The sequence below is a fragment of the Oryzias melastigma genome, linkage group LG22 (genome assembly GCF_002922805.2).
Source record: "Oryzias melastigma strain HK-1 linkage group LG22, ASM292280v2, whole genome shotgun sequence".
NCBI classification, from domain to species: Eukaryota; Metazoa; Chordata; class Actinopteri; order Beloniformes; family Adrianichthyidae; genus Oryzias; species Oryzias melastigma.
In genome coordinates, this window is record NC_050533.1 from 9462747 (window position 1) to 9485249 (window position 22503).

The window sequence follows — 22503 nt, forward strand, 5'->3', positions numbered from 1 at the left end:
ATCATCCTGCGGGCCGCAAATGGCCCGCGGGCCGCGAGTTTGAGACCCCTGAGTTAGAGAGTGTTTTTAGTGTGCCAGGTAGGTTGTGTGTGTGTTTTTGTAAACTGCTGCCAGGCTGCGCTTTTGTATAGGTCTGCTAGCTTAGCCGTGAGGGCTAACGGGCAGCTGCCTGCCTGACTGGCGCCTCTAAGGCGGGTCTAAATGGACAGCAAAACAGCCTGTTTACGGCCTAACGCAACGACAGAGAACAAGTTATTATAGCTTCCAACGAATATATTGATTAAAGATTTAGCTATTTAACCTAAACGACACAAGCTAGCGAAAGGATTTTGTGTTTTTAGCTATGCTACATTGGGTGTTATTAGCCTGCGGTGGAAGTGCTGCATTACCCTCTCAGTCAAAGTTATGTATTTGTATTTGTTTTAAAATTAAATTGTAGCAATTATGCGCTAAGACTTTAATATTTGATATAAATAAATATGTGAGCTCCAAAAATGATAACAGGAATAAGAGCAAACTCATTCATCCATGATGATGGCTCGTTGGTCCTGCATTTCTTTCTTAATCATAGACGCGGCCGTCATGAAACAGATTAGCTAAATATGATTATCAATTTGCAGCAGTGCACTGGTTTGACCTCCCCGTTTCCTCTTCAGAGCACTAAACATGGGACTGTGCTGCCCTCACGTCCTCCTGCTGCTCTTTCTGCAGGCTCTGCGAGCGTTGGCTGAAGGCTCAGGTACATTTGCTTTTCTGCACTTCAGTCTAAAAAGCCTGCAACTCCCCTCACACTGCTGCCAGCTTCATGTTTTTGTGTCTTAATACTATCTCTGTTTCTTTTATTAAGTGTGTACCAGGTGTCAAATTAAAGAATTGATCAATGTAAACTAATTTTCAAAAATCTTTAGTTGCAAGTTTTGTTTAAATACACTCTAAGCAGATTCATTTGGATACATTTAATCAGTGTGAAATGTTGTTTTAGTTGAAAATAACACCATTATATTTTTACAATTTATTTTTCCTATAATTAGCTCTTGTCATGTTTTCACCAATTTAGATGTATCGATTTTAGACCATTTGGGAAAATAATGAAATGTTAAAGTCCCACTTTGATATAACCTGTGTTTTTAACATGTTGTTATGGCATTTTTCTCTCACTGTGAAGAAAATTAGGCTCAAAATTGCATTTCTTCATTCCGAATCCGTTTTGTTGGTTTCAAATTTTCGCAGGAGCACTTTTTTGTGAAGTTAGGACAGTTGACAACCTAAACCAGAAATCATGCGAGCGAGTGTAAAGTGTATCTGGTACATTTTTCTAAATAAAACCTATTTTCCGTTGTACTCGCTGTTTTCACCTTGTTGTAAATATTGCATTATTGTGCCAACTAATTTAGGTCTCGATACGTGTAACGCAGTCACATATGTACATTTAAACCTATATAAGACAAAAGTATTAATAGAAGTTCTTTACTTACCCATTGTATGAAGATGAGTCACGCAGAAGAAGAAGTGTTGTGAATATAATTCAAAATCCCAGTGGAATGAGGGTTTGTTTACTAGTATTTCCTATGTAAATGTCGGGTTACTGCGTGAATCTACGTGAGTCCGGAGTCTCGCGAGATCAATAGCAGAGTGTAAATAAACTGATGATGGGAATAGAGGAAAGCCTTTCTTAGTGTCTGTGATCCTGCCCACAACTTAGAGGCAAATTTGTCATGAACTACTGCCACTCTGCAAAAACTGTCCAAAATTATAATTAAAAGACCACTGGAGATGCTTTCTTTTAAAATATATAAAAATATGATTGGAGTGGGACTTTAATGTTTTATTAAAGTTTAGTGAAATACTACAAGGATCAATGTTTGCATACAATAGTTGAAGACAGTTTTCTCTTTGCAAGTCTGGTTAAAAAAAATTAATCATTTCAAATATTTTTTGCAGTTTTATGTTGGCATTATTGTTACTCAAAATGACTTTCTTATTGATTCAAGTTTTTTAACATGTTAGTCAAGCAAAGAGAATTACATTTATAAATGTATTCTAAACACTTTTGGTGTTAAATGCATTCAAATATTTCTCATTTTGTGGGTTTTCATTCTTTCTCTTGCAGATGAACACCTGGTGTGTCTTTGTGAAGGCCCAAAATGCCCTCAGGCCACAGAGTGCCACGGCTCTCGCTGCTTCTCCTCTGTTATAGTCCTGAGCGACGGAATTGTGTTTGAGCGCGGCTGTTTAAATGAACCCAATAAAGTCCAACTCCATTGCTCCACACCTCCATCTACCAAACAAGCCATCGTCTGCTGCGCACAGGACAGATGTAACAGCAACACCACCGTTAGCTTCCTGAAGTCTTTCCTGCCATCAGGTCAGACAGAAGTTCACAATTCACCTTCTGTCAGCCTGCGAGTCAAGTCTCAGAATAAGTGATCTTATCTCTTGGTTACTCTTTTCTCCCACAGCTCCAGAAGGTCAGCCAGTGCGATATCGCGTGGAGATGTTTGCGCTCTTTGTACTGGGCCCTGTGGTGGTTCTGGTTCTGCTGTCTGTGGTGTCGGTGCTGGCCTGCAGGAGGCTCCACCACGGTCGACTTCAGAGGCTGCAGGAGTTTGATCCTGAGCAGGGAGCCATAGACGGCCTCATCTCCTCCAACGTGGGGAACAGCACTTTAGCGGTAAGGATGAAAGAGAGGGCAGTGCAGCAGCATTTAGGAAATACGTTTAGCTGAACTCATGTTTTAATAAATGAATTTGCTGATTTAGAAATATGACAGGAGTCTGCATTTCATCAAAGACTCACTCCGATCATCTTTTGATGTATTGGCATCTTTTCGTCTGCTCCTGATTCCCAACGATTTGAGTAAAGAAATCCCCAGAAATGCAATTTTGAGCTTAAAGTTTGTAATCATGTCTTTTATTGTCAGAAAAATGCCACAAGAACATTTGAAAAACACAGTTTTCATCAGAGTGAGTCTTTAAAATTTGAAATTTCCTTGGTGATCCTAGACTCCTATGTAAATTACGCTTTAGTTAGTAATGCTTCACATCTTACAATTTCTTAAGGTTAAAACCACTTTAATGTTTGTAATATGCTTTATTCTTGATGCAAATTCTGTACCAGAGCTTCTAGATTCACTTCAGCACAGAACTTGAGCAGTCAAGCTATGTACACATTTGGCATACGTTCAAGAATCTGAAACACATGCTTAGCCCACAGTGTTCACACTGGATAAGCAGGGAGGGGCTTTTTCTTCTTTTATACTATTTACTCGTTTACTGTCTACAGTTAGAGAAGGCTTGGTTAAGAAAGGTCAAAGTGGTGCAAATCTCACACATTTTGCTCCAGGCTTTTTTCTTTCACAACTCTATTCTGAACTGTAATTACAGCTGCGTACAAACTACAATTAATATTATCTCCTCCATGAACAATTTTCAAACTGTTGGCTCTTCCGGGAATTAAATAGGGCGCCATCCATACATCACTACCAAATCAGTCTCTGATTGGTTAAAGTTTGATGTGGTTTAGCTGTCAATGTGTGTTCAGTGGCCAAGTGTTTATCCTGCCATGATCAGCAGGGGAAGCAGGTATTCAGTGAAACAGCAGGATATTACATCTGTCATCTTTACGGGAATTAACTGTAGTTTCTCAAAAACGTTTTTGTCCCTTTCTTGTGTTCTGTATTCCTGGTGTTTCATTTTAAGATTTTATAGAATTTTTCCAATTTTTTGAGGTAAACCAACCTTTAAAAAAAGTCCAAAAATGATTCTTGGACTCAATATGTTTGTTGCCTTGGTGATGCCTCAAGAGAAATGCCCAAACCAAACACCAAGCTTTTCTCAATAACCATCCAAAACTGACAAACGGAAGAACTTCGCTGAGAAATACCAAGTGGAGCTGTAACAAAGGGTTTCATTACCGACTGTTGTGTTTTTGAGACTTTCTTCATTTGTTATTCAAATGAAATTCAGATTAATTCTCATCACTGAGTCTCTGCTGAGTTTATAACTGTGTTCCAGCTCATCAGCTCTTTGCAGCTTGTCTCAACTTGTCAGGAATAGACGAGCTCTTTATTTTTAGAGCCTTTCTGAAGAGCGGCGCTGTTTCCACTGGAATCTTAAGCATCAACAGCTTCAGCTGCTGCGCGGCTCTGAGTGAATCGTGACTACTAGAGTATATCACACCTTTGTTGCCCTTTTCTCTATTTAGAAGTAAAAAAAAACAGAAACCAAAACTCTCAGAAAGGTTTAAAAAGAAACCTAGCTCAAGTCGTTAATAACTTTATGATACAAATACATAATAAGTGGGATTTCTTCTGTATTTTCTTGTCTGCAACATCTTCCAGATTATGCTGCTAATACCAGATCTGTTTGTGTTTCAGGACCTCTTGGATCAGTCGTGTACATCAGGCAGCGGCTCAGGCCTTCCCTTCCTTGTTCAGAGAACTGTAGCCAGACAGACCAGTCTGCTGGAGTGTGTGGGTAAGTCACAGCGTCTCCAAACCCCCGGATATTTGTGATTCGTTCCAGAAAATTTGAGTATGAATGTTTGTGACGTCTGAGATCGCTGACAATCTTTATAAATGGAGTAAAGTATAGTAAAATACACTACAGGCCATGTTATTATCCTTTAAAATACAGAAAAATGTTGGATTTTAAGTATATAAACTAAGCTAAGTTAATAATTTGTCAAAGTGTCGGTGAAGGGTCTCTTTTTTTAAAGTAAGACTTTCATTTTTCATTGATTTAAAATAATAAAAGAGAATGAAGTTCAATTTTCTAAAATAAGTTCTGGAAATGTGATTTCTGTTTTAAGTATTCGATAATTTGAATAAAATAAATATAATGAAAGAAATGTTGCGATTGTCTGCGAGTGCGACAAAGCAGCTGTACTGGAATCTGTTGGCAAAATGTTTGGTATTCCCACTAAAGATTTAACAAAAAATTCGGTTAGTAAAAATTTCTTGTCAGTTTAGAGTAAAGGACTGATTTTTTTTTTCTCCAGATTTTTTTTTATTTAATTGTTGCTAAATCTTCTTTTCATAAATCTACCAGATCTGTGGTCAGAAAATCTTTGAGGATGGAAAAACTGTAGAAAACATTTTCAGGATTTGTTGTTAATGGATTTAAAGTAACAGTGCCTGAAGAATTTCTGTTTAAAACTTACATTTTAAATATGCTTTATTTTTTTTCTTTAAAAAATTCATCTGGAAAGTTCAAAATACAGATTCTAGTCCTTGCAGTCAGTCGTCGGTTTGTCCTCCTCAGGTAAGGGCCGGTATGGCGAGGTGTGGCGAGGCCAGTGGCAGGGCGAGAACGTGGCGGTGAAAATCTTCTCCTCCAGAGATGAAAAGTCTTGGTTCAGAGAAACGGAAATCTACAGCACGGTGCTGCTGCGGCATGAAAACATACTTGGTGAGTCTGGAAGATCAGGAATAATTATTACTTTTTATTGTCATTGGTTCTCTGTGATGTTGATGTTCGATTGAAGACCTGCGACGTAGAAAACCTCAACTGACGCGTCTTCTCTTTGACTCCTCCCAGAGTTCATGGCGTCGGACATGACTTCTCGTAACTCCAGCACCCAGCTGTGGCTGATCACCCACTACCACGAGAACGGCTCGCTGTACGACTACCTGCAGCGGGTCGCCGTCGAGACGTCGGAGGGCCTGGCCATGGCGGCGTCTGTGGCGTGCGGGCTGGTGCACCTGCACACAGAGATCATCGGCACGGAGGGAAAACCCGCCATCGCACACCGAGACCTGAAGAGCAAAAACATCCTGGTGACCAAGGAGCTGCGCTGCTGCATCGCAGACTTAGGTCAGCTGTTACTCTTCAATCAAACATCTATAAACTGTCTGGTTGGAAGTTCTCTTTTTGGATCAAAAAAGGTTCAAACTGCAGCTTTGTTTCTTTCACACAAACATCCGTGTAAATGTGTGACCTATGAAATGTAGAAATGTGGTCTTGAAATAGCACAAAAATGTTTCCACCAAAGGAAACGAGGCCCAGTTTGGCTTTTTTTTATTTTGATATAACAAAAAGTCCACAATACAATCCAGTACAAGCATTTTAATACATTTGCTGTGTATGTTTTTGTTTTCCTGGAAAGCTTGAGGAAGTATTTTAACTTCCTGACGCCTGAATTTGTTTATTTATTACTTATTACTCATATTTTTGCTTCTAAGTAGGTAAATTAAGCTAATTTTGGTACTAAAGTGGTTTGATGCACATTTCTTGTTGTTTTACTAATATTTTGTTAGGAGTTCATTAAAAAAAGATTAAATAAATCAATCAAATTAGTGGATTTTTTTTGTATATTTCTCAAAAAAACAGCATTTATCCAAGAATTTTACCATTAAAAGTTCTACCTTTAAGTTGATAATCTAATTATTTTTAATAACCAAATAAATGAGGTTTCAGAGAAAAATAATAACGGCATCATGATGTATCAGAACCTCCTCTGAATGTGCTTCCAGTCTACGATCTCGCTCATAACAGCTTTTTACACAACGCCACGTTGCAGGGCTGGCCGTGACCCACACGCAGGCAGACAACCTGCTGGATGTGGGCAACAACCCCAAGGTTGGCACCAAGCGCTACATGGCACCCGAAGTGTTGGATGACAGCATTCAGACGGACTGCTTCGATGCCTACAAGCGGGTCGACATATGGGCCTTCGGACTGGTGCTGTGGGAGATAGCGAGGCGGACGTACAGTAACGGTGAGAGGAGCTCACGACTCCGAGCTGGTTTTTCTCTTTTTAATAAAAATAATGAACGGGTAAAAGTGTAAATCCAGGTTTTGCTGCAAGATAAAGCAATAACTTTTAATATCTTAAGAAGAATTTGAGCATAATTGTATTAAATGATCTCTAGTTGACATTTAATGACTTTATTTAATTATTTTTTTTGTTATTTCTTCAAGCCAAAACATACAAATCCTGATTGAACTTTTTCTTTACAGAGTTTGCTTTTCTGTTTCCATTTTCAGGTATCGTAGAGGAGTACAAGCCTCCGTTTTACGATCAGGTGCCAAACGATCCGAGCTTCGAGGACATGAAGAAGGTGGTGTGTGTGGAGCAGCAGAGACCCTTCATTCCCAACCGCTGGTTCTCAGATCCTGTGAGTACAAACACGCCGCAGAAAAACAAACTTGATATATTTTTTTCTTGCAGTACAACACTGCAAATATAATTAAAAAAGGAAAACAATAAAACTCTGAACAGAGAATCCTCTTAAATTGCACCAAATCTGTTTCTGAGCGAGTTTTTGGTTATCCAATCCCAGTCCACAGATAATCCTCTGAATCAGGCGTTTTATCAGCGGCAAAGATGGAGAAATACAGAAAAAAACATCCCTGCTTTAAAAAAATTCACATTTTGACACCAACAAATAAATGGTGGTTGGTTTGTACTAAACCGATTTTAAGCCGGATTCTGAAGTGGCTTGATATGAAACAACTGAATCCCAGGATGTGTTCAGATTCAGTCGGAACTCTCTAATCCCAAAAAGATGGGAATATCTAGGGATTATATTCCAAATTAGACACTTTTTTTAACGCCAAATATGACGTCTCCATTTGACAAAGTAAAAACCTAACAAATATGAACATTTTATGAAGATTTTTTATTAGTTCACTGTGATCTAATGATGAAAGCATGGATGACTTATATATAAAAAAAAAAGCACATGAATTTTTTAAAATCGCAACTCATTAGATGAATTGTGGTCTGCATTCACCAATATAATGAGCATTGATGTTAGAGGGAACTACATTTTTGAATTATCATGGTGAATATAGTGCACTAACCGGAAGTAGTGAGTGTATTTGGACACAGTCTTCCCAGAAAATCTTTTAGGGGTCTAATGGATCACTAGCCATGGTTCGGCCCACACGTGTACGGCGGATCACCCCCGCCGCCACTGCGTACTGTGCGCACGCATTAATAAAATCAACTGTCTGTCCACACCGAATGCAATTGACTTGTCCTGTACTACGTCGTTTTAACATGAGTCAAAGTTGCTTCGTGAAGGGTATCCAAACGTCTTTTAACCTGAAGCTGCCGCCACGTGTGGGAGGAGCTTCCTTCAAAAACAAACTCGTCATGGAGGACGCAGATACTGAGAGATTTGAATTCCAGCATCCAGCATTCTTTTCTTTCAGTTTTTATAGATTTTCTCTCCAGACATGTAAATGTAATCAGAAATGACATGTTTTTGCATTTATGTTCAAAGAAGTGCGAGTGTATATTTATGTTTTAAAGTACTTTATAAATGTTTTCTCAAATATGTTTTAAAATTTTACAAAAGTGTCATTTTTAGGCTTTTATCTTGTTTTACTGATCCAAACTGTGACACAATCGAACCGTGAGTTTTGTGATCCGTTACTCTCCTGTCATCTTTTCACCTGAAGTCTGAATAAGCCACAGCTTCCCGTCACGCCTCACCGGCTCATCTTCCACCTCAGTCGTGGATCTTGGTGTTGGTGCTGATCTATCATCACCACCAATAGACAGTTCTGATATCTTAGGTTGAAGCTCACAGTTACATAAGATTTCTGTAATAATTGTGTATAAACTACGTAAAATATGCATGAACTGCGTAATTCTCAACCAAAAATTTTGAACTGAATTCATGTAAAGATCTAACCTCATGGCTGAATGACTTAGAAATTATATATATTCATCACATAAATGACATACGTGAACAATGTACAAACGGTGTATAGACACAACCTTTAAACGGTCCTTTTCCTGGATGCTGCAGTTGTTCCTGGGATGTTTTTCCGGCTGAAGCAGATCCTCTGAAATAAGAGCGAATGTTCCCTCAGACTTCTCCGTCAGAACTCCAAACATCCTGATGATTACGAGTCGGTGTCTTGTCGTCCTCAGACTCTCTCTGCTTTGGTGAAGCTGATGAAGGAGTGCTGGTACCAGAACCCGTCTGCCCGACTCACAGCGCTCCGCATCAAGAAGACCCTGGACAAGATTCAGAGCTCTCTGGAGAAAGGCAAGGAGTCGTGAGAGGAAGAGGAGCCGTCTCGGGTGCAGGGAGACCTGAAGCTCCTCCTCTTTTATTCTCTGTGGTTGCCTTCCACTGACTTCCCTCTGATCGACTTGAAGATGTACAGACATCCATCAGTTCCCACTCATCTGACTGTTCGGGAGCATTTCCATTTCCAATCTTTGGCCTTTTTCACACCAAAAACAATTATCCAGATCTCAGCTTCGTGCTGCAGAAAGACAATCAAATGCTCTCCACTCACTTAGCTTTACATGCCAACCGTCGCTATAAAACCTTCTGTTACAAAAGGAAAAGAGCCAATAAAAACAAATTTGGGTTTTAAATATTTTCTTTTTTTAAATACTATAATATTTATGTGTTGAACGGTCACTGCTGCCACACTACTGAGGATAAATGGAAGACGGGAGAGCTGGACTGATGAGGATGAACTCTCCTGTCGTCGTGTAGGAATTTATTTACTGGAAAAGAAAAAACACTACAGGCACATTTTTAAAGCTGGTTTGTGTAGAAATAGCACACTTTAAGTATGAATTTGTTTGCATATGAAACCAACATATCCTGCGTGTCTGTCGGAACAAAGACTCGGCACACGCAGAAAGGAATCAAGTCAGACTTGTTTGTGTGAAAAGACGAACTTGGATCTGTATGTATGTCTGTGTGTCTGCAGCACGCCGGATCTGGTTCCAGTTCTGCTGCTTTGTTCAAGCCGAACAATGAGAATCAGAGAATCCAACTTCATGTGGAAACTTTTATTGAAGATTGGTTTCAACACAAAAAAGTGCTGGCTTTGCTTTATTGAAAAATGTTGCTTTTTTTATATGTAATAAAACATTAACTGCACTATTGTGTAATGATTAGTCTGTAGACAATCTGATTTTACACCAGAGTTCAACTTTTACTGCCATTGACAACTTCCTGTTTTCCTTTTTCTGGAACCTCCTTTGTCTTTGGTGGGAGGCTGAACATCACAGATATGAAAAGGAAAACAGGATGACTCACTCCTGCTGTTAGTTTACAAACAACTTCATCAAATATATTTAAAAGGAAACTTCAATACTGCGACATTTAAGTTTTTGTTTTATAGCATTTTAGGCTGTACAAATTACTTAAATGTTGAAAGGGGTTTTTTTGTTTGTTTTACAGTCTGAAAAGGCAACATTTGTCATTTTTACTGCCCAAACATGCTGTAAAAATGACCTAAATAGCTGTAAAACTACAATACGGCAAAAATTTGTACAACCTTTATGGCTTTAAAAATAAATTAATATTGCAATATTCATTTTTTTTAATACAACCTAAAAATGCAACATTGAAGTAATTTTTACAGCATATTCAGATTTGTAAAAATGACTTAAATGTTGGAATATTGTAGTTTTTCCAGGTTTATAACCTGAAAATTCAACATTTGTCATTTTCACAGCCAAAATATGATGTATTTGCATTTTTTGGCTGTAAAAGTGGAAAAACTACTATATTACAAAATTTACATCATTTTTGAAGCCTGAGGATATTGTTAAGCAACTTTAATGTTGCATTTTCAGGTTGTAAAACTATAAAAACTACAACTTTGCCTTTTTTACATCCAGAAAATGCTTTAAAATTAGTTAAATGTTGCATTTTAAAGTTTTTTTACATCTAAAAATTGTTGTAATAATGAAGTAAATGTTGCATTTTCAGGCTGTAAAAAAGAAAAGCTACAATATTGCACATTTAAGTAATTTTTGCAACATTTTTTGTTGTAAAAAAAAAAATACATCAGTTTTTTTTGTTGTTTTACAGCCTGAAAAAATGTTAAAATGACAAAAGTTGCGATATTGTAAATTTTGAAGTTTTACAACCTGAAAATGCAACATTTAAGTTGATTAACAGCATTTTCTGCCAGTAAAAAGGATTTCAATTTTTGAAAGTTAGTTTTTCTGGTTTTACAATTTGAAAATGCAACATTTAAATAATTTTTACAGCAAATTCAGGTTAAAAAGACTTAAAATGCAGCATTTAAAGTCTTTTAGTAAACAGAACTTTTGCCAAACTTGAAGTCATTTTTACAGCATTTTCAGGCTGTAAAAACTACCTAAATGTTGCAATATTGTAGTTTTTCAGTTTTACGACATGAAAATACATTTACGTTTACCACCGGAAAAATTCAAAAATAACTAAAGATCTTTTTTTACATTTATGTTTTTGCACCTCAACTGTCTAACAGATTCTGTTCCTATAAAACTCCTCATTTCTAAAGGTGCTGGACAAGAAGAGGGACTGGCGTCCGCTCCTGCAGCATTGCTGCACGGTCACTTCAGATTATCTGGTAAAGTCTTATACGGGTTGAGGATGCCGTTCGGGTCCAACATGGCCTTTATGGTCCCCATCAGCGCCACAGCTTGGCTGGACTTACTGTAATGAATATAGTTCCTTTTCTTTAGACCCAGTCCGTGTTCTGCACTAATGCTGCCCTGGAACTTGGCCGTCCACTCGTACACGAAAGGCTCGATGGCCGCCAGCAGAGCGGCGTTCTTGGCAGGAGAAGTGATGTTCAGGTGAAGGTTGCCGTCACCTGCAGAATCAGGTTGGAAGGTGAGAAAGAAATGCAGCTCAGGAGAAATGTCAGCAGCTCATTAGTGGAGCTTCTTACCCACGTGTCCGTATCCCACCACGCTTTTGGCGCGATCCCCCAGGTGCCGCCGCATGTCCGTCACCAGCTGGTAGATCCGCTCCACCGGGAGAGAGATGTCGTACTTGTAGGTGAAGCCATCGTGTGTGAGCGCCTCTGTGATGCGTTCACGCATCGACCACAACGCCTGGAAAAGTGCAAAAAGAAAATTTCAATTTTAACTCACTAATCATCTTTTGATCTGTTGTAAAAGCGTTCCCAGTCGTCTTTTAGTTATGATTAAGCCGTTTTTAGCCAAAATAATTTAAAAAAAGGTGTTTTCTAGGACATAGTTTCTGCAGAGCAGCAGAAGTTCATTAGAAATTCATCTGATTGTGGGCGGGACTGTTGGTGCAGAGTAACCCCGCCCCCACTTCCCATCACCCATTTGTTTACCCGCTCTGGAGGGATTTTTGTGCCACCATATTGGAAACAAAATGTAAAGTTTTAAGAATAAAACTTAAAAATATTAAATATTTACTTTGAAATATATATATATATTTTTTTTGCTTTTGCAGCACAAATGTTTTCAGATCTCGCATTCTCAAAAAATGTCAAAATCAGCCTGCTGATTGGTCTAGATTGTAACCAATCAAATCGCCAGGTTTCTCCAACATACTGAGGCTCAAACACCAATCAGGCTCTTTTACCCTCAATGTCGCCTGTTGGCTGAAGAAAAATTCATTTTTGATCATTTTCAAAAATAATTCATACTTTCTTTTAGCCTTGATTAGATTTGATTTAGTCAAATTTGTGAATTTATGTCTGAAGATCTCCTGAAAAAACTGTAAAGTTTCTCTTCTGACAGTACATTAAACAGGCTATGACAGACTGTGAAGCCAAACTGCTGGCTGAATTGTTGGGGCATTATGGGTAATGTAGTCAGATGGAGTGATACATGCTGTTGTTAAACTGTTTGTGAAGGAATTGAAAAACGTTGAACTTTTATGACTTTTACTTTTTTTTTTTGCTTAATAAATCTATAACATAAACCTCAAATATTTTACTTTTTCAAATTAAAAGCGTTGCATTTTGTTTTAACCAGGGAGCCACAATGGAGGGATTAAAAAAGAGCTGCAGGTTGCTGACCCCTAATCTAGACCAATCAGCATTAACCCTCTCGTCTGTGATTGGCTGTTTGGTGTGCCACATTTATTACTCTAAACTGAAATTACTGAATGCAAAATCAAAGATAGGGAGAAAGTGAGATGAGACACAACACATCTAAAAATATTTTTGAACGAAAATATTTAACATTTTCATTTGCAAATTTTGACGTTTTACTCATAAAACTTTACATTTTGATGCAATTTAAGAAATTTTGATTTCAAAACTGTGACTTTTGTTCGCAATATGGTGGCACAAAAAAATCCTTCGATAATTTTGAGGCTATCAAGCTGTTGAGTTTGGATCCAGGTACCTTTATCTTCCCCTCCTCGGTGGCTACGGTTCCATCCACAACTAACGACGACGCCATAGCTTCTTCCAGGAAGTTGTGGAGTTTCTCCTCGTCGTGGTTTGGGTCAGATCCTTGAGTTTCTATGACGATGTAAAACGGACAATCTACAAAACAGAAAAAGGGTTTAATTATTGCATGAATGTAATAATAATCCCATACGTGAGCGTGCGAGCGCGCACCAGAGACGGGGTTCTGTAGCTTGAGGTGCGTTTTGAGCAGATTTAAACATTCGCTGTCCAAGAACTCGTAGGCGGACAGAATTTCTCCCAGCATTCTTTTGCTCAGCTGAAACGTCTTCAGCAGCTGCTCAAAGGTCTCACAGCCTGGAGAAGGAAAACGAGATCAACTTTTTCCCTAAACGACACTCTGACATGAGACACAACCAGAAGACTTACCCAAGAAGACCACATTGACAGATTTGGGTTTTTGTGGGCAGAGGATGGACACCGCAGTGATGACCCCGAGAGTGCCCTCTGACCCAATGAACAGCTGTTTCAGGTCATATCCTGTGTTGTCTTTGCGCAGCGTGGACAAGCAGTCCAGCACCCGTCCATCGGCTAACACCTGCACACATGAGCACAACACTCGACTCCATAACTCCTACGATCAGTATTTAAGCCTTCACGCAAAATCTTTAACATACTATAACTTTTCAAAGGTTACATAAACTCTAGAGCTTCGGTGTTAACGGGTTAACCATTCATCTTTAGAAACAATGAGTTTAAATTAAAAGGGGTCTAATGAGGATCAGCTTAAAGTGAATGAAAAAAACAGAAAAATTGAAAACGTGGCATTGTAAATTTGGAAATTTTTTTTGAAAAACTTGAAATAAAACTTGAAAATTTGAATAATATATTGTAAATAAAATAAAAAAATACTGAAAACTTGAATAAAAAACTATAAATGTAAAATTACCGATTGAGAAATAATGTATCCTTTAGTAACAGCAGCTGTTTTGATTTTTCAGAGTTTTTTTTTTTTTTTTTTAGAACTTTCACTTTCATTCTGTTTTCAGTTTGAATTCAGTTTTAGCTGCTGAGCTGATCCCGATTTCCCATGGGGGCGGGGCTTTGAGCTCATTGGCTACCAGGACAGAGAGGACTACACTACACATTTTAACACTTTCCTCTTATTTTTTATTCTCACTGTTCACACTTTCAAATTATTATTTTTTTTCAAATTTTCAATATTTCTTTGAAGCTTTCAATATTCTTTTCCATTCTTTTTATTTTCAATAATTCGTTTTAGAGTTTAAAACTGCTTTAAAATGTTCCTTTTTTTCAAATTTACAAACTTGTTCTTTATTCTTTTTAACCCTAGAACAATTTCGCTATAAAAAGTTACATCATCATTTTTCGCCGGGTAGTTTTTACCCGATATAAAATACCCAATAAAAAGTATTTGTCCTAAATTAAAATCAAAATATGACGACACATGATAAATTAGAGTAGCTTTCTTTTATTTTTTTAACTGTGGTTTATGTAAGACAATGGAAATATAAGCATAGGAAGATCCTAAAAACATGCTTGAAAATGACAGAGAAAATAGGAATTTGAGAACAAAAAAATCCTTAAAAACCACTCAGAAAAATCCAATATATTGGAAATCATGTGAATACTTTTGCTCGGGTAAATATCACCCGGCGATCATGCTCGAGTGGTTAAAGAGTTCCTGATTTGACCCCATAGAGGAGCGTCACTCACCACCTCCAGGCCGAGCACCGTCCCGTGTAAGGAGCCGTAGCGCAGCAGCCGCAGCCCACCAGCGTTAGTCGCCACGTTGCCTCCGATCTGACAGCTCCCTTTAGCTCCGAGATCCAGAGGCATGATGTGGCCTCTCTCCTCCAGATAGAGAGACAGATTCTCCAGGATGCAGCCCGACTGACATGTTAAAATACCTACAAACATGAAACAAAAAGGGTCAACTCATTTGAAACCTTTAAGAAACAAACTTTGAATCGTACCAGAGACGTCATTGAAGTGAAGTATGTTGTTCATGAGGGCGGTGGAGAGGACGATCTCGTCGTAAACTGGAACGCTCCCACCAACCAAGCCGGTGTTACCCCCTTGAGGGTTCACCGCCAGGTTGTGACTGTTACAATACCTGCAAGTTAAAAAATAATGAAGAATAATGTCCCTGGGGAAGGATTTGTATTCATGTCCTGCAGCATTCCTGTTCTCTAAACTATTTTTACAATTCTTCTTTCTTACTTCCTGCACCTTTGACCAAAAATTTTGCTCAGAAATTCATCAAAACTTGCACACACTTAATACTTGTGAAAATTAATGGACATCAACTACTCTACCCTAATAATGATGACATCACCATTCTGTTTCCTCTTCTATTGGAGAAAATCTATTCCCGACTTGCCATGGAAAAATGATCGGACACTGCATCCGAAATGATGAATTAATAACAAAATGACAAATGAACCACACTGCAGACTCTGTAAAGAACACCAAGGAAATAAAAAAATGTACTTTCCCAGATTCTTCTAAAAATTACAAAGATCTATCCATCACCCTCGGGTGACCAGAACATAAAATGGTTGCTATGGAGATAAAACCAACAGAAACTCCACCACCCTTTTTAAAAAAATCCGATTGACACGTGCTGCTCTGACTAGGTTGCCAGGCAAAGAGGTGGAGAATAAGGTGCACATAGCAGCCGCTGAGCCAATGAGGGGGCGGCGAGGGCCGGTAGCGCCTGCAGGCCACACAACACTGCTTTCTGCTTTAGCGTTGTAGATTTTCTAGTTTCACAACCTAAAAAATTCTAAATTTAAGTCATTTTTACATATTTTTTTTGTTGTAAAAAGGACTTAAATGTTGCAATATTGGAGTTTTTTCTAGTTTTACAACTTGGTAATGCAAAATTGAAGTCATTTTACAGCATTTGTTGGTTGTAAAATGACTTAAATGTTGACATATTGTAGTTTTTCTAGTTTTACAACCTGAAAATGCAACATTTAAGTCATTTTTACTACCCAAAAATGCAAAAAAATAACCCCCATGTTTTTACAGCTATGTTTATGTTCATCATCTGTAGCAGATTGCTTTTAAATTACCTAAGAATTTGAGACACTTCTTCTGTGGTCTGAGGTCTCAGCAAAACTTCACTTGAACCTGCAGAGAACATAGAAACACGAAGGAGCTGAATACGATAACACTTGGTGGGTAATGCGTATGTGGGATAACTATTGCCACTCTTTACCTCTCACAGACTTGAGCCAGTCGACATTGCTGGACTCTAGCAGGTCTGGGTCTGTGATGGTCCTGCCAGGGAGGAGCGTCCTAAAGAAGGTCAAATCCTCCTCCGTAACCCTGCTGAAGGGTCGCCTCGGTGGTGGAGTGTCTGACAGTGACTTAGGCCCATCATTGGGAGCTTGGAGTGTGCGATGAGTGGAGAAAAACACAGAAGGGCTGCTGATGGGAAATAATCGACCCCGGAGCACTAAGGATGACAATGTGTCTGTGGATGAGGTGGAGCCGTGGAAGGACAATTGTCTCAGGGATGTCCTCAGCCTTAAGGACCTCTGGAAGATTCCCACCATCGCAAATGATAAGAAAGTTCCTGCAGAAAAAATATACATACTTTAACGTTTTGTATGAAAAGTCAAAATAGTACATCTTTTTGTTTCTTATTACTAACTAACCCGAAAATTGTTTAAATAAACAACTAAACAGCTTTGATTTCAAACACCTTATTTTTGGAGCGTTTGTTTACAACATCCCGGCCACCGTAGTTTCACAAATACGCCTAGCTAATTGTATTAGCTGCTTAAACATGTTTTTATTTTTGCAATAAATAAGCTACTTGTAACTTTAAAGTGACACATTTTTAAGTAAAAGCAAAAACGAAACTTCGCTGCATTTTATTTAACTTAAATATTCCGTTGTTTAACCCGCGTCAGAGCTTAGCAGGTTTGTTTACCGCTTCTGTCGATGCATTTATTAAATTCTAGTTAATTTTACTCACCTCAAACATTCACTCAAACAGCGCACATTTCTTTCTTTTATTTCCTCTGCTGTCTGTTGCATGTAATGTTGCGACGGTTGTAGCAAAGTTCAAGGACAGCCCTATATTTTAAAGGTGGAACTGTATTCATTAACAGTCGATAGTCCGCCCGGAACAATAAAAAGGAAGGACACGCGGAAAGAATCGGACCAATCAGGAGGCTTGTTGAATTTTGACCAATAGAAATGCTTTATTTTTCCCCCCCACCGTGATTTTATTGCTTTAAATAGAGGTTGACTGATAGTTTAGAATACATTTATTTCATTTGACCTAAAATAAATAATTAAAAACAATGTTAATTAAATTTTTTTACTATTATTCAACAATAATTTATTATTATAGCCTCTGTCTGTCGTTGTAGGTTCTAGTGTTGAATATCACCAACATTTTCTGTATTTTACACTAGTTGCAGATACATTTTTTTCTCAAATAACACCAGTATGTATTTAAGACAAAAATCAAACAAACCAAAATGTTTGAAAATCCGCTTTGACTCTTTTAGTTCCCTTTAAGTTACAGATTTTTTCTATCTGTATGCATCAAAGGGCAGTACACAAATACACCAGTTTGAGTCCAATTTGTCTTTACTGAATATGTTAGAAATACAGCTTTTCTTGCTGAGAATTTGTAGGTCATCACTGATTTTCAAAGATTAAAATTTCCTAATAAAACATTCCCAAGATCTTAGCTAGGAAAGTATAAAGATAGGAGAAAGAACAGTTTTAGGTATGAGCATTGAAAACTAGTTTAAATATTGCAATTTTTAAGATTAATATAAAAAAATCATGAATAATTGAAAACAAAAAGTAGGACACTTGATGTTTATTAAGCACGCTTGTATAGTATAGCAAGTAAACCTTAGATAGTATATACAAAAGTAATCTTCAAATACACTGCCTCAGTTTTAGAACAGGAAGTATACTTGTAGTAGAATAATCTTGCTAAGGGACAACCTTATTTTTTTTAATCATATACATACAAAGTTCCTCACAAACTGAATAAATGTTTAAATATCCGTTTTGTGTCGCATTTCTGGATTTATTATGAGAAAACAAAACATAAACCCAGTAAAGCAATACAATATCTCCTGCATTTCTTTGATAGTTTTATTTCCCACCAGCATTTGAATAAGCAAGAAAAAAGAAATTTTTACGCATTTTAATCAAATGAGTTGGTTCTGAATATACATCCTGGACAAAGCTCTAGTTTTGGATCTTATTTTCAATTCTGAAACCTTCACTTTTCCTGTTATTTCACTGAAATAAAGTAATTTTAGTTTTGCTTTCTTTCTTTGACCCTTTTCAATCCGTAATACAGATGTTACGTTCTCAAGTTTATTAGTTTAGAACTGAACACACCAGTCTAATTGAAGCCAAAACTTAATAAAAATGACGGTAAACATGTTTCTTTCTAGTTTAGAAAGTCTTCCGTTGTTTCTAACAAATTGTTTTGTAGCCAATTAATGTAAATATTGATATAAAAAATTCGAATCATTTAATTTTCACAGTCGAATAAAAAAAAAAGAGTATTGTATTGAATAAAAAGAAGGTGCCTGGGTTGTGAGATTATTTTATCTTCCAATTTTTGATGAATAAAAAAATATTAATAGAAAAAACCTGCAATCAAATGCTATTTTTTTATCTTTAAATAAATCAGTTTAAATTTAAATAAAGGACATTTGATAGATTTTTTCACATTAGATTAAATTGTTGTAATTTAAACTGTATTTACTTGAAGTATACTCATCGGAATCAAGATTAATAAACACAAGAAATAATTGCATTAAATAATACTCATATTTATTCAAAAGGACAAAACTTACTGGTCAATTCTTCATGCATTCTGCAAAGTACACAGCATGCATTTATCACACATCTTCTTTTAACCATCTCTGCTGAGAATAAACATGAAATCTGATCATATGATAAGTTAAACCGGTTTAAAAAGACAGACAGGTATGTGGAGTTTCCTCTTGAACTGACTTAAAGGTAACACTTTGCTTTTCATAACAGTCAGCTGTGGAAAACAGCATGAATGATTAACCTGTGGCGTCTTAGAGCAGACGAAGGAAACGCCGGACTGAACAACACTTACAGTCATGTAGAGACCAGAGAACACTGAGGGACACGCGTGACCTTAGACTTTGTGTTCTGGAGTATGTACAACATGCGCTCATGCTTCCAGGTAGAAACACTGACGTGGCTGAGAGAAAACCAACAGGATTCTGCTTTAAAACAAACACTGCACTTACAAATGTTTTGAAGCTTAGCACCTTGTCTCCACGTGTCTCATGTGTTGCAGAGCTGTGGGTTCTCCTTTTGCATACAGCAAAGTAACATTAGCAGCAGAGAAGTTTCCGTCACTAAAGGAAAGATTTTGTGGTTTCAAATCTCCCTGACGAATCTCCTCGACCCTGACATTCACAGCGGTCAACATCAGGTCATCAAACCTGCCTCGCCTCACGAGGTTCGTCGCAGAAAAGCCACTCAAGCCCGGCTTTTCATTCAGGGCACGAGCGGTCTGCAGTCAGCTGCTGCTGGTCGAAGTCTGAGATGAGCTTCTTGATGTGAGCCAGTTTGTTGTGGAGGTACTCACAGCGAACTTTGTCCTGGTTGTAGCTCGGATTAGACTGTAAACAGAAATCCACCAGATTATGAGGATTCACAGCAAAGGAGAAGTGTTACTGAAGGAATGAAGGTGATAAGAGGACACTACCTTCTTGATTTTGCGATATTTCTGAAGGATTTTATTGTGAACAGTCTACAAGAAGAAAAAAAAACAGATTGGTGAATAAACGCCTGTCAAAGCAAGTATTACTTAAGACATATAACTGTGTAAAAAGTCATAAGAATATGAAGTTTAAACTGAGAATAACAATAAATAAATACTTGTACTTCTGAGCTCCATCCCTTACCTTGTATTTCAGTGAGCCGTGATGAAGCTGTTTGAGCTGAGACTCCAGCTCCAGGAACTGCCGCGTGGTGTGGTCGATGCGAGCGTGCAGGTCTCTGTACTCGCTGTACTCCTTGTTGAAGTCCTGCTTGTAGCTCTGTCTCTGACTGTGGCTGCAAATACTCGTGTACTTTCTGCACAAAGTTCATCAAACTGCTGGTTAGCGATGCAAAATACTCATCTGCAGAACTTCCACACAAACCTACAATAACTGTCTATTTGAGTCATTCAATATTCGTTTATAATAACTGCTTTGATCAAACCAACAGAGTAACAGAATGGGGTGAAATCAGGATCAGCTTAAAGATCCACATATATATATATATGTCCTCCATCATCAGAAAAATACCACAAGAACATGTTAAAAACACCAAAAACATTATTTTCATCAGAGTGAGTCTTTAAAGTGAACAAAAAACTATAAATAGCAAAGCAGAAAAATACACAATTTGTAAACATTATTAAACCCAAATAAAAAATGTTCAACTCCCAGCGGGAGGCGGAGACGCTGAGCTGGGGGCTCCCGTTCTACAAGTGGATCCCACTCAGCCTCTATCAGAAGAACTCTTCCCTCTTCACTTCTGAGGAAATCCTGGTTAATTTATTTTTCTCCAATTAGAAATCGAATTACCAGCAGGTCGACTGGTCTGATCTGAGGTCAAACGTGCATACAAATACCACGGTCATCCTCCATAAAGCTAAAAAAATTGGTGGTCCTGCCAGAAGACGTTGAAATATTGCGAAGTCTAAAGCTGCCACTGACTTTGACTAGACTACAAGATCAGCCTAAATGTTCCCTTTTGAGAGTAAACTCACTCAGATGTTATTAAAATGTTTTTGAGAAGTTCTCTTTTACTAGCTGACAGCAGTAATTTACAAGTGAAAAGTCACATTCTTGTTTTTCCAGCTCTGTTTGTGCATTTGTATCCCAGCAGTAAACAAGCATCAGTACCAGTCCAACATGGCATCCAACTTTGTGTAAGCAACAAGCTAGCATGTCACCTCTAGTGATGTAACTCATTGGTTGCAACACTTATCGGCCGATATATCGCCCATCACGAGGCGTTAGCCTTAGTTGTTTTAAATGCAAGTTTTCAGTATTTCTTCACATTTCCTTATTTAATTTCCAATTTGTTTTTTTTTATTATTTGCTTTAAGCTAGGGCTGAGTGATAAATATAGTTTTTTTCCCCATAGTATGCGATAATATACATCGTCAAATGAACCAAATATCTATTTGTCAAGTTTGAACACTAATCATCAGCAGGTTTAGATTTAAATATTCATTTTCTGTCATACTTTATATATAACAGATGCTCTGAACATGACACGACTGTTTTGTCAGATAACTAGAAAAATTCTGAAGTATCGTGATGTCGCGATAAATACTGTCATCATTTTATCCCCCAGCTAATCCCGATTTGGCCCTATCTCACACTCAGGATCCCACATATTTATCTACAATGCTGTCAAAGTAAATGCACCCCCCTCATATTTTCTGTTTCTATGAGAATCAAATGTAGAAAACTAAACATCGTCTCTTACGATAAATAGTCCGGCGTGTCTGTGTAAGCCTCTGCATCGTCTGATTCTTTCACAAACGTCATTTCGTTCAGTTCTGAAAGGAAAACAAAAACGTTAGTGGATCTAAAGCTGCAGGGAAACTGGTGGAATGCTGAGGTAGCGGCGGATTCGTACCTGTGCAGGCCTGGGAGGCGTTGGTGCTCGCATCTCCTGAACCCTGATCTTTTCTTCTGTCTTTCTTCGTTCTCCACCCCTCCTTATCAAAGAGAAGACATCACCCAGCTTAAACAATGACCTACGGTTAAATAAAAGATCGTAATGACAGACGACCATCTCACTAGGATGTGTTTGAGCTTCTCCCTTTCCTTCCCTTTGCGATCGGCACACTGCAGGTCGGATGCAGTCAGGGGGGAGGGGGATCGATGGGGCTGGGGGGTGGAGTGACCTTCAGAGGCCTGTGGAGCCGACTCCACCGGCTCCAGCCTTTCAGCCGTTTCCTCGGTAGAAGTTGCTAACAGCGAGTCTAAAAGTTTTTCAGCGTCGAGCGAGTTCCAGCGCTCGGCCTTGGCGATCCCTTCAGTGTCTCTTTGGTCCTCCTGTTCAGGCGGCTTCAGTAACGACCTTTTACAGGAGGATTTGTTTGACAGGCGGGATATCCGAGGTTTCTTGCTGCTGGAAACGTCGGGGAAATCCTCCACCAGGGAGTGCTTGAAACGGTGGGCTGGGGAGGAGTTGGGGGTGTCCCGCAGGGGGCTGACCTGGGCCTCGGGGACTGTGAGGAGGTTCTGCTGGGGTTGAAAGAGCCTCCTGGTAAAAAAAATAAACATAAAACGTTATGTTTCTGGATTTTCTAAACATTCTTTTGCCAAATGAAGTACTTGTGTGT

General features: G+C 38.3%; 3 protein-coding genes and 1 long non-coding RNA gene across 5 annotated transcripts in view; 1 reads left to right on the forward strand and 3 right to left on the reverse strand.

The window, feature by feature from the left end:
* Positions 1–53: 53 nt before the first annotated feature.
* acvr1l (activin A receptor, type 1 like) lies at positions 54–9859 on the forward strand (the record flags this gene model as incomplete). Its single annotated transcript, XM_024266913.2, is given in 10 exon segments — positions 54–78; positions 657–739; positions 2111–2365; positions 2460–2671; positions 4376–4475; positions 5262–5408; positions 5538–5813; positions 6520–6717; positions 6987–7117; positions 8887–9859. Coding segments are annotated over 9 exon segments (1524 nt in total). The 3' UTR covers positions 9019–9859.
* LOC118597992 lies at positions 4983–5628 on the reverse strand. The gene is made up of 2 exons (XR_004947024.1): positions 5487–5628; positions 4983–5414 (listed from the first exon to the last, which is right to left on the reverse strand). It is a non-coding gene; the product is annotated as an uncharacterized LOC118597992 (long non-coding RNA).
* On the reverse strand, positions 8656–17271 carry d2hgdh (D-2-hydroxyglutarate dehydrogenase). Of its 2 annotated transcripts, XM_024266882.2 has the most exons (11): positions 17104–17271; positions 16339–16698; positions 16193–16250; positions 15089–15228; positions 14829–15022; positions 13521–13689; positions 13305–13448; positions 13087–13229; positions 11649–11814; positions 11412–11570; positions 8656–8798 (listed from the first exon to the last, which is right to left on the reverse strand). In XM_024266882.2, the coding sequence occupies exons 2-11, from the start codon at positions 16676–16678 to the stop codon at positions 8668–8670; spliced, it is 1644 nt and encodes a 547-aa protein (XP_024122650.1). In that variant the 5' UTR covers positions 16679–16698; positions 17104–17271; the 3' UTR covers positions 8656–8667. The 2 variants fall into 2 exon arrangements, with proteins under 2 accessions (XP_024122650.1, XP_024122659.1); XM_024266891.2 differs by lacking the exon at positions 8656–8798 and having other exon boundaries at positions 9754–11570; positions 17104–17270.
* Positions 17272–18919: 1648 nt separating this feature from the next.
* The window catches only part of LOC112147357 (RNA polymerase II elongation factor ELL), a 12059-nt gene continuing 8475 nt past the window's right edge, over positions 18920–22503 (reverse strand). Inside the window, exons 7-12 of the mRNA XM_024273687.2 lie at positions 21956–22424; positions 21792–21873; positions 21639–21711; positions 20057–20228; positions 19858–19902; positions 18920–19771 (exon numbers count right to left, since the gene is read on the reverse strand). Of these exons, the coding sequence (XP_024129455.1) occupies positions 19643–19771; positions 19858–19902; positions 20057–20228; positions 21639–21711; positions 21792–21873; positions 21956–22424 (970 nt within the window). The 3' untranslated portion in view covers positions 18920–19642. The remainder of the gene's footprint in view (positions 19772–19857; positions 19903–20056; positions 20229–21638; positions 21712–21791; positions 21874–21955; positions 22425–22503) is intronic.

Bases quoted from the DNA above. Each gene is read 5' to 3' on its own strand.
- d2hgdh (XM_024266882.2), bottom strand. From the start codon at position 16,678: ATGGTGGGAATCTTCCAGAGGTCCTTAAGGCTGAGGACATCCCTGAGA. The intron at 13,690-14,828 runs GTGAGTGACGCT...TCATGTGTGCAG, and splicing joins CGGTGCTCGGCCTGGAGGTG to GTGTTAGCCGATGGACGGGT. The intron at 11,571-11,648 runs GTAAGAAGCTCC...CTGATTCTGCAG, and splicing joins GGTGGGATACGGACACGTGG to GTGACGGCAACCTTCACCTG.